Genomic DNA, 10,496 nt, shown 5'->3' on the forward strand with positions numbered 1-10,496 from the left:
AGGAACAGGAGGCCATTCATCTCCCCCCGACCGACCCTGTTATACAGGAACAGGAGGCCATTCATCTCCCCCCGACCGACCCTGTTATACAGGAACAGGAGGCCATTCATCTCCCCCCGACCGACCCTGTTATACAGGAACAGGAGGCCATTCATCTCCCCCCGACCGACCCTGTTATACAGGAACAGGAGGCGGCCACTCAGCCACTTATTCAGAAACCTTACCCTCTTATTCTAGATTCCCCCACAAGAGGGGAAACCTCCTCACAGCACCCACCCTGTAAAGACCCTTCCCCACACTATTGTATGTATGCTAGGGGTTGGTTAGTTCAGTTGGCTGGATGGCCAGTTTGCAATGCTGAGCATGGGTTCAATTCCTGCTCCGGCTGAAGGCCTCACATTCTCAATCTTGCCCCCTCACCTGAGGCCTGCTGACCCTCTGGTTAAACCCGCTGTCTGTCATCTGGGATGATGTCAACTTTTCCTTTTAATCGTATATGTCTCAATGCCATCACCCTCTTGTTCTTCCAAACTCTGACGGGGACTGGTCCAACCTGTTCACCCTCTCCTTGGGAGACAGACCCCTTCCACCTCAGGAACCAGCTGAAGGAACCTTCTCTGAACTGCCTCCAGTGTCAGTCTATCCCTCGTTCAGTGAGAGGAGCAGAACTGTACACAGTGCTCCCGGCGGGGTCTCTCCTACATCCTGTAACGGATGGAGTAAGTTACCCTGACATCTATGCTCCAGCTGCTTTGTAACAAAGGCCAGCAGTCCCTTTATCTTCCTCCTCTCACTGCTTCTGTGTATGAATGCTTCGTGATTCATGGACTGGGTCACCCAGATCCCTCTGCATTTCAAGAAACGTGTTGTCTTACTGCTGTTGTTGCCAGAATGGTCACCCTCCACCCACTAGAGTCATAGAGCTGTACAGCACGGAAACAGACCCTTCGGTCCAACCCGTCCATGCTGACCAGATGTCCTAAATTAATCTAGTCCCATTTGGCCCATATCCCTCTGAACCCTGCCTATTCATGTATCCATCCAGATGCCTTTTAAATGTTGTCATTGTTACTTGTCTTCACCACTTCCTCAGGCAGCTCACACCACCCTCTGTGTGAAAAAGTTGCCCCTTAGGTTCCTTTTTAAATCTTTCCCTTCTCACCTTAAACGTATACCCTCTAGTTTTGGACTCCCCTGCCTTGGGGAAAGGATCTTGACTATTCACCCTTTCCATGTACCTCATGATTTTTTAAAATAAACTTTTATAAAGGTCACGCAGCCTCTGATGCTCCAGGGAAAATAGCCCCAGCCTATTTAACCTCTACCTATACCTCAAAACCTCCAACCCTGGCAACATCCTTGTAAGTCTTTTCTAAACCCTTTCAAATTTCACAACATCCTTCCTGTAGCAGGGAGACCAGAATTTGATGCAGTATTCCAAAAGTGGCCTAACCAATGTTGTGTACAGCTGCAACATGACCACCCAACTCCTGTACTCAACACACTGACCAATAAAGGCAAGCGTACCAAACACCGCCTTCACCGCCCTGTCTACCTGCAACTCTATTTTAAAAGGAACTATGCATCTGCACTCCGAAGTCTCTTTGTTCGGCAAACTCCCCAGGACTTTGTGCTGGGTCCACTTTTTTTTTTGTCATTTATATAAATGATTTGGATGTGAATATAGGAGGTATGGTTAGTAAGTTTGCAGATGACACCAAAATTATAACCCATGCAGCCACTAATAACTCCCTCTTCAGCTTCTCGCAGCCTTTAAAGGCACACTTGACAAGGGTACGGTGGAAGTCTCTGTGACCTTTGATACAATGCCTGCACAAGGAAGCTTTTGGATATCAGAGGTGGTTGCAAGACTAAGAGGAGGTGATGGCCTAGTGGTATTATCGCTAAACTATTGATCCAGAAACTCTGCTAATGTTCTGGAGAGACCTAGGTTCAACTCCCACCATCACAGATGGTGGAACTTGAATTAAGAATCTACTGACTGTGAAACCATTGTCAATTGTTGGGGGGAAAAGGCCATGAGAGACCCTCAGCTATACAGCCTGCAACCCAAGTACCTTCCTCCAAAAATGAGAGGTCTGAAACCACAGCATACTCCAGGTGTGGCCTTGCCAAGTCCTTGTAGCCAGACTTCATCACTCCTGTATTCCCATCCCCTCGTAACATGCCACTAGCCCTTCAGAATTAGTTGCTGGGCTGGTGTGATCATAAATTCGCACAGAGCAGATGAGGACCTTTGGCCCATCAAGTCCGCCCTGCCCTGAAATGGATGACTACCCACGTGATGTCCCATTTTCCTGTACTAGGCCCTTTCACCTCGAATGTTCTCACATTTTGAGCACTTGTCCCAGTCCTTTCTTATAGGGTGGGGGTGGTGACGTTTCCCCACCTCGACTCCCCATCCCTGGGCAGTGCATTCCAGACTTGCCCCCACCACCCTTGGGGTGAAAATGCCCCTTCTCAAACCACCTCTGAGCATATGATCTATCACCTTAAAATGCCCAATTTTTTCCCCTCTCCTTGACGTTGACCCTTCAGGGAATGGTTTCTGATGTTTCGTGAATAGCTACTGACGACAAAACTGTATGACATCCGCAAACCAACCCCCGCCCCCCCCCCTCCAAACATACTCTCCCACCCCTGGGGAGGTTGGGGCTGCCCCTACCAAAGCCATGTTGTAGTTGAGGGTGGCAGTGGCGAGGGCTCTGCGCGCATCTTCCTCCATCTGGGCGAGATCGGTGGCTCTCTGGTCGAGCTCCATCTCCTTCTTGTGGTACAGGTCATCTGTGGAGAGGAAAGTGAGGGGGGAGAGAGAGCAGTCAAGCCAGGGAATGGGGATCTGTTTGGGGGCTGAGGGGGAGTTTTTGGAAGGGAGCAGTCGGGCAGGGGAATGGGGATCGGTTTGGGGGCTGAAGCGATGTTTTCAGAAGGGAGCCGTCGAGTAGGGGAATGGGGATCAGTTTGGGGGCTGAGGGGGAGTTTTCAGAAGGGAGCAGTCGAGTAGGGGAACGAGGATCAGTTTGCAGATCGAGGGGAGGTTTTCGGGGATGGAGAGTGTGATTACCTGCGAACTTCTGGTCACGCTCCTGCCTCTGCCTCTCCAGTTTCTGTGCTGTCAGCCACTTGCGTGCCTCCTGCTGCTGCAGCTTCTTGCGCGCCCTCTCGTTTAGGTCCTCACCCTCAAACTTCTGCAAGCTGGAGGGTCCGCAGCGGGGGTCATCATCACTGACCCGGGCCGGCTTGTCCTTCTTCAGCAGCTGTGGGTCCCACAGGTCGAACTCCCGCTGGTCCTCTGGCCTCTGGTACCGGGTCCAGAATTCTTCCACCTCCCGGTTCAGCTGGCGGACTCTGTCCTGTTCCTGTGTCTCAAGGAGCTGGGCGGTCTTGTCATAGCGGAGGCTGTCTGCATCTGCTCAGGGGGTGGGTGGCAAATAAGATATACACACACACACAGTTCAGCATTGATTACTCATTCAGTCTGTGTCAGGAAGTCTTGCCAAAGGTCACTCTTAAATAACGTAGAGTGCCTGCTCCCTCAGCACTGACCCTCTGACAGTGCAGCGCTCCCTCAGCACCGACCCTCCGACAGTGCCTACTCCCTCAGCACTGACCCTCCGACAGTGCGGTGCTCCCTCAGCACTGACCCTCCAACAGTGCGGCGCTCCCTCAGCACTCACCCTCCGACAGTGCGGCGCTCCCTCAGCACTGACTGTCTGACAGTGCGATGCTCCCTCAGCACTGACCCTCCGACAGTGCGGCGCTCCCTCAGCGCTAGCCCTCCGTCAGTGCGGCATTCCCTCAGAGCTGAATGAGTAAAGCTGCCTCTATACTCTTAAACAAAAAGGAAATGACCCTCTACACTGTCTGAATCAAACACACCCAGGACAGGGGCAGCACAGGGTTAGATACACAGTAAAGCTCCCTCTGCACTGTCCTGCAAACACGCTGATGTATCAGACTGTTTGGAGTGCACTCCCTTGCTCCGATATCCCTGTTTGGGCTTGGCTCCCTCTCGGATTGACTTGCTGCTTAATGCTGTGATAGGGTCTCGCGTGAGTATTGGGGCAGAGCAGCGGATCGGAGGAATTACCAAAAGCTTTGTCCCGCAGACGTTCCCTGTCCTCTCTTGCCATCTTATCCAGTACTTGCTGATCCAGAAACGGGGTGTCCACCTTGACAGTGAAGCAAAAGAGAAAATTGTAGCAGTGAAAGCGGAAGAACTAGCAGGGCTGAGGCTGACCATTCGGCCCGCCTGCCCCATGCCACTACTTTAGCTCCACATGGACTCCCTCCATCCCAATATTACTTCAGCCTCTCCAATGGGTCCCTCCATTCCTTTATCTAACAGGCCCCCTACCCTATGAATGGCCCCATCAAATAATCCCCGCTTTCACAAGACAGGCAGCCCCTGTTTGCAAGTCGATTTGTATGCAGTCGGACCACAATGCAGGACAACATAAAATAATCGTTAGTAAATATGGAAAACGTTTGTGTATTGGATCTTAAAAAATTACACATAAAACCGAAAGACCTGCAGACACTGGAAACCAAAAACAAAAACAGAAATTGCCGGAAAAGCTCAGCACGTGTGGAGAGGAATCAGAGTTAATGTTTCGAGTCAAGTGACCCTCCTTCGTAACTTCAGAATCCCAAAGAAAATAGTATTCTGTAGTTTTGGAGTTATTTGTATTCATTCATGGAGTAAGGGTGTTGCTGACCAGCATTATCCATCTTAGTTGCCTTTTGAGAAGGTGAGGGTGAGTTGCCTTCTTGAGCTGTTGCAGTCCCTGTGTGGTGTAGGGTCACCCCGCACAGTGCCCAGTTAGGGAGGGAGTTCCAGGATTCTGACCCCGGCGACATTGAAGGAACGGCCCGTTATTGTTCACAGTTGGGATGGTGCGTGTGTTTGTGACTGCTCACAATCTTAGAGATTTTATTCAATTTAAATTCCATGAACTGCCACAGTCCGGGTCTGCTGGATTACACATCCAGAGATGTTACCACTATGCTACCAATTAACGTTTTTCCTCTCCAGTTACAACAGAATAGAACGGGACAGAACAGGAACGGGCCCTTAGGCCCACAATGTTGTGCCAAACATGATGCCAAACTGAACTAATCCTTTCTGCCTGCCCTTGAGCCACATCCTTTCATTCTTTGCACATTCATGTGCTTATCTAAAAGTCCCTTAAATGCCCCTATCATATCTGCCTCTACCACCACCCCTGGCAGCGCGTTCCAGACTCCTACCACTTTGTGTAAAAAAACTTGCCCTTCACATCTCCTTTGAACTTTCTGCCTCTAACCTTAAATGCATGCTCTCTGGATTTAGACATTTAATCTCTGGAAAACAGATTCTGATTGTGAACCCTATCTATGCATCTCATACTTTATAGACTTCTGTCAAGTCTCCCCTCAGCCTCCCCCACTCCAGTGAAAACAACCCGAGTTTTACTAACCTCTCCTTATAGCTCATACCCTCTAATCCAGGCAGCATCCTGGTAAACCTCTTCTGCACCCTCTCCAAAGCCTCCACATCCTTCCTATAATGTGGCAACTGAATTGAACACAATATTCTAAGTATGGCCTAACCAAAGTCTTCTTAAGGTGCAATATGTCAACTTGACTCTTGTACTCAATGCCCTGACGATTAAAGGCAATAAATTGCTCACTTCTTAAGGGTTGAAGGCAAGTTTCAGACCAGTGGTAAAGTCGCCACAGTTGTACTGGACCATTGGCATGCCCTCTGATTAGAGACAGTGAAACGATTCGTGGTGGTTTAACCTGAGGGTCACCAGACCTCAGGTGAGATGAAGAGGTCACGGAGGAGAGCTCCTTCATGGTAACTTCAGCCAGCGTGGGAATTGAAACCATGATGTTGGCATCACAAATCAGCCAAAACGAGCTGACAGACCCTACCCCCAGCCTAAAGGAAAGGGCAGGAAGGGATAAGTGGGAGACCACTCCCTGATCCCGCGGGCATCTGCCAAACAGCCCCTCACACCAACATGTAGGGTCGCTCACCCCGATGGTCCTCTGCCTGGCATTGAAAATGCGGCTCTGGCGCTGGGCCTCTGCGTTTCTCCTCCGCTCGATGGATGCAATCTCCTTGGGGTCAAGGGGCAGGTCCAACTTGTACATGTTGCCTTGGCTCTGTTCACACAATATTAAACAGATTAATCTGTAGAAATTTTATTTATCTTCAGTGGGCTTTGGACTTTGGCAGTGTTTGAGTCTTTGCTTTCCCCTGGGTTGGTGGCCAGCCACCATTCATTCACGAAGACACCCAGAAAGACTGCTCTCCCCAAACACCAAAGAAATTGTTGCTAACTTGGCCACTGTAGCAAACAATGGAGAGGGGGGACGCTTTGGGTCGCCATAGCAACAGCGAACATTGCGAGATGGGGGGGTGAACCTACCAACCCATTCTTCACAAAGAGACGCTTCCACCACTTCTCACCGCGCTAGAGAATTGCAACCGCCTGTCAGCACTTTAAATCCCAGTAAATGTCAGTGCGGTACAGCCACCCTCTAACCAGGATAGCCGAGTTGAAACTTTGGATTTGTTTGACTCCCCCCCCCCTTCCCAGCAGCATCGGATGGAACATTCCATCCGCCCCATGTGAATGCTTGACATACCCCTCTACCAATCGGAAGGCGAATCCCTTCACCCATGCGGCCAATAGAGTGCGAGGATCGGGAGGGCGGGCTACGTGGTTACAGGACAAGGCATGCGCGGCGCAAGGTCCTTCGGGAAATGTAGTTCTCGTTCCAAGGCTCGCCTAGCGCATGCGCCTGTGTTCGGACGGCACTCTGGGCGTTGTAGTCCACCCGCTCATTGGCTTCCAAGGTCCTGACGAGGGAGGAAACTACAAATCCCAGGAGGTCGTGCCGAGCGCCATTTCCCTCCAAGAGGCGGGAGGCCCCTTCGCTGAAAGCCTCGATTATTATTTTGGGCAGTGGCGGTTGTTGTTGTTGGTCGTTGTCGCCGCCGCCGCCATGGGCTTCCTGCGGCTCATCGAGATCGAGAACTTCAAGTCGTACAAAGGCCGACAGATCATCGGGCCCTTCAAGAAGTTCACGGCTATCATCGGTCCCAATGGCTCGGGTGAGGAAATCGAGGCCGAGGCTCGGCGCTAGGCCTCCACCTCCTTTCCCTCTCGTTTAACCCTCTCCACCACCTCGGGGCAGGGGACATAATGCCGCTGGGTTTACCTCAGGATTTAGACCCACAGCGTCAAAACGTGGAGAATATTCCGTCAGCATCAACATTTTTATTTTTTTAACCTGCAGGGAGAAATATCCATAAGAAACTAAATTTAAAATAAAACAGTGGGAGAGAGGAGGAGGAGGAGGAGTTGGGGATAAAGGAGATTCATCAGGATGTTAAAGAACATAGAACAGTACAGGCCCTTCGGCCCACGATGTTGTGCCGACCTATTATAATATATTATATATTATATTATTATGTGTTGCCTGGGAATGAAATATTTCAGCTCTGCAGAGACAAACTGGGGTTGTTTTGGAGCAGAGAAAGTTTACTGTTTGGGCAGGGGGGGGGAAGATCTGAAAGCGTTTATGAAGATTGGGTTGGAGTGTTTGATCTACAGGGAGAGGCTGGGGCTATTTTCCACTGAGGGGTGTCAGAGGCTGAGGGGGTGACCTGGTAGAGGTTTAGAAAATCATGAGGGGCACGGATGGGGTGAACAGATGAGGTCTTTTTCCCCCGGGGGTGGGGGAGTCCAAAACTAGGGGGGGCACAGGTTTAAGGTGGGAGGGGGAAGGGGTAACTTTCCACACAGAGGGTGGTGTGTGTTTGGAATGATCTGCCAGAGCAAGTGGTGGAGGCAATTTTAAAAGACATCCGGATGGGTACACGAATAAGGAAGGGTTTAAGTGGGATATAGAACATTACAGCGCAGTACAGGCCCTTCGGCCCTCGATGTTGCGCCGACCTGTGAAACCAATCTGAAGCCCATCTAACCTAAACTATTCCATTATCATCCATATGTTTATCCAATGACCATTTAAATGCCCTTAAAGTTGGCGAGTCTACTACTGTTGCAAGCAGGGCATTCCACGCCCTTACTACTCTCTGAGTAAAGAACCTACCTCTGACATCTGTCCTATATCTATCACCCCTCAATTTAAAGCTATGTCCCCTCGTGCTACCCATCACCATCCGAGGAAAAAGGCTCCCACTGTCCACCCTATCTAATCCTCTGATCATCTTGTATGTCTCTATTAAGTCACCTCTTAACCTTCTTCTCTCTAACAAAAACAGCCTCAAGTCCCTCAGCCTTTCCTCATAAGACCTTCCCTCCATACCAGGCAACATCCTGGTAAATCTCCTCTGCACCCTTTCCAACGCTTCCACATCCTTCCTATAATGCGGTGACCAGAACTGTACACAATACTCCAAGTCATGAATGAGAAGATTCTCTGCTGATATTTAAGGCAAGGTGCATCATTATTTGAGTGATTTATGCTGTAAATATAGTATAACAGTGACATGTTACAGTGACCAGAACTGCACGCAATACTCCAAGTGCGGCCGCATATGGGCCAAATGCTGGTAAATAGGACAAGATTAATTTAGGATAGCCGGTCGGTTTGGATGGGTAGGACGGTCTACTCGCAAAAAAGACCCTGAACTACCTGTTGGCCTGCCACTTCAATGCACCACCCTGCTCCCTGGCCAACATCTCTGTCTCTGAGATAGTAGGAACTGCAGATGCTGGAGAATCTGAGATAACAAGGTGTAGAGCTGGATGAACACAGCATGCCAAGCAGCATCAGAGGAGCAAGAAAGCTGACGTTTCGGTCCTAAACATTTCTGAAGAAGGCCTAGACATTTCTGTAGTGTTCCAGTGAAGCCCAACGGAAGCTGGAGGAACAACACCTCATTTTTTGCCTGGGGACCCTACAGCCCTCCGGACTCCATATGGAGTTCAATAATTTTAGGGCCTAAACTCTCCCATGTCCCAGCCCCCCACCCCACACACCAGGCTTTGTTACCATATAGCCTGCCATTACACACCCCCTGTTGTTAGTCACTAATAGTCCCCAATAACAACTACTCACCCTCCCAGCCTGATCGTTAGCAACTCCTTTGTCTGTCCAACTGTCTTTCTGTGTCTTCGGGCTCTATCTTATCGTTTACTCCCTACCCCATCCACCTCCCTATTTTCTGCATATAAACTGACGTTTTCCCAGCCATTATCAGTTCTGAGGAAGGGTCACCGGACCTGAAACGTTAACTCTGTTTTCTCCTTCACAGATGCTGCCAGACCTGCTGAGCTTTTCCAGCAACTTTGTTTTTGTTTTTGTTTTTGTTTTTGTTTTTTACGAGGATGCTGCCTGGATTAGAGGGTATGAGTTTTAAGGAGAGGCTAGAAAAACTTGGATTGTTTTCTCTGGAGTGGCAGAGGCTGAGGATTATAGACTTGATAGAAGTGTTTAAAATTATGAGATGCATAGATAGGATTCATGTCAAAATCTTTTCCCAGAGCTGAAATGTCTAACACTAGGGGGCATGTATTTAAGGTGCGAAGGGGAAAGTTCAAAGGAGATGTGAGAGGCAAGTTTTTTACAGTGGTAGGCACCTGGAACATGGTGCCAGGTGGTGGTGGAGGCAAATACGATAGGGGTATTTAAGGTGCTTTTAGATAAGCACATGAATAAGCAAGGAATGGAGGGATATGGACCAAGGGCAGGTAGAAGGAATTAGTTTGATGTCATGTTTGGCCCAAGGTTGTGGGCCGAAGGACCTGTTCCTGTGCTGTACAGTTCCATGTTCAAAGCCTATAATCCCTTCCCATCTAGAGTATAATGTGGGAAAATGTGAAGTTGTTTAATTTTGAAGGAGGAACATAAAGACAGCGTATCATTTAAATGGAGGAAGACTGCAGAGAACTGCAACTCAGGGACATGGCTACATGTAGCGAGGAGCGATCCTTCCACAGTGTCCCAGTCCACTCTTCTGTCATTTCTCATTTTTCCTCATCATCCTATTCCCCCACTCCTGTGGACGCTCATGGCAATTTTCTACGTGACAGTGCAAGGTTTGGCCCTTGCTCTGCTGACTTGCGCTGCCCCCCCCCCCCCACCACGCTAACACACACACACAAAACACTCACTCGCTCAGTCACTGGTTTCAAATGCACGTTCGGGGCGAAATGGCATTTGGGACCTTTACAGGTACTTCTTTCGATTTGGTCCATCGAGGTCCTGCTCGCAATCTAAGAATCTTCTCTTAACAACAGCAAGACTAACTGCAGACTATGCAATGCCTCCGCCCTAGCTGTAACAATGACCTGCCACTTTTGTTTTGCCATTTCAGTGCACCATCTTGTCCCTCTGCTAATGTTTCCACCCTGAACCCACTAATGTGTCCCAACGAAGCTAAACACAAGCTGGTGGAATGACAGAGATAACACAGTGTAGAGCTGGAGGAACGCAGCAGGTCAGGCAGC

At 49.6% G+C, this 10,496-nt stretch overlaps 2 protein-coding genes across 2 annotated transcripts in view; one reads left to right on the top strand and one right to left on the bottom strand.

The window, feature by feature from the left end:
- Positions 1 to 6,342, bottom strand: part of LOC109923265 (RIB43A-like with coiled-coils protein 2) — an 8,799-nt gene extending 2,457 nt beyond the window's left edge. The window contains exons 1-4 of the mRNA XM_048619816.1: positions 6,046 to 6,342; positions 4,112 to 4,193; positions 3,086 to 3,430; positions 2,687 to 2,805 (exon numbers count right to left, since the gene is read on the bottom strand). Of these exons, the coding sequence (XP_048475773.1) occupies positions 2,687 to 2,805; positions 3,086 to 3,430; positions 4,112 to 4,193; positions 6,046 to 6,162 (663 nt within the window). The 5' untranslated portion in view covers positions 6,163 to 6,342. The remainder of the gene's footprint in view (positions 1 to 2,686; positions 2,806 to 3,085; positions 3,431 to 4,111; positions 4,194 to 6,045) is intronic.
- A 570-nt stretch (positions 6,343 to 6,912) lies between these two features.
- Positions 6,913 to 10,496, top strand: part of LOC125487742 (structural maintenance of chromosomes protein 1A-like) — a 6,989-nt gene continuing 3,405 nt past the window's right edge. The window contains exon 1 of the mRNA XM_048619924.1: positions 6,913 to 7,129. Coding sequence (XP_048475881.1) covers positions 7,021 to 7,129 — 109 coding nt within the window. The 5' untranslated portion in view covers positions 6,913 to 7,020. The remainder of the gene's footprint in view (positions 7,130 to 10,496) is intronic.

This window comes from Rhincodon typus, chromosome 44 (genome assembly GCF_021869965.1).
Source record: "Rhincodon typus isolate 14 chromosome 44, sRhiTyp1.1, whole genome shotgun sequence".
Lineage (NCBI taxonomy): Eukaryota > Metazoa > Chordata > Chondrichthyes > Orectolobiformes > Rhincodontidae > Rhincodon > Rhincodon typus.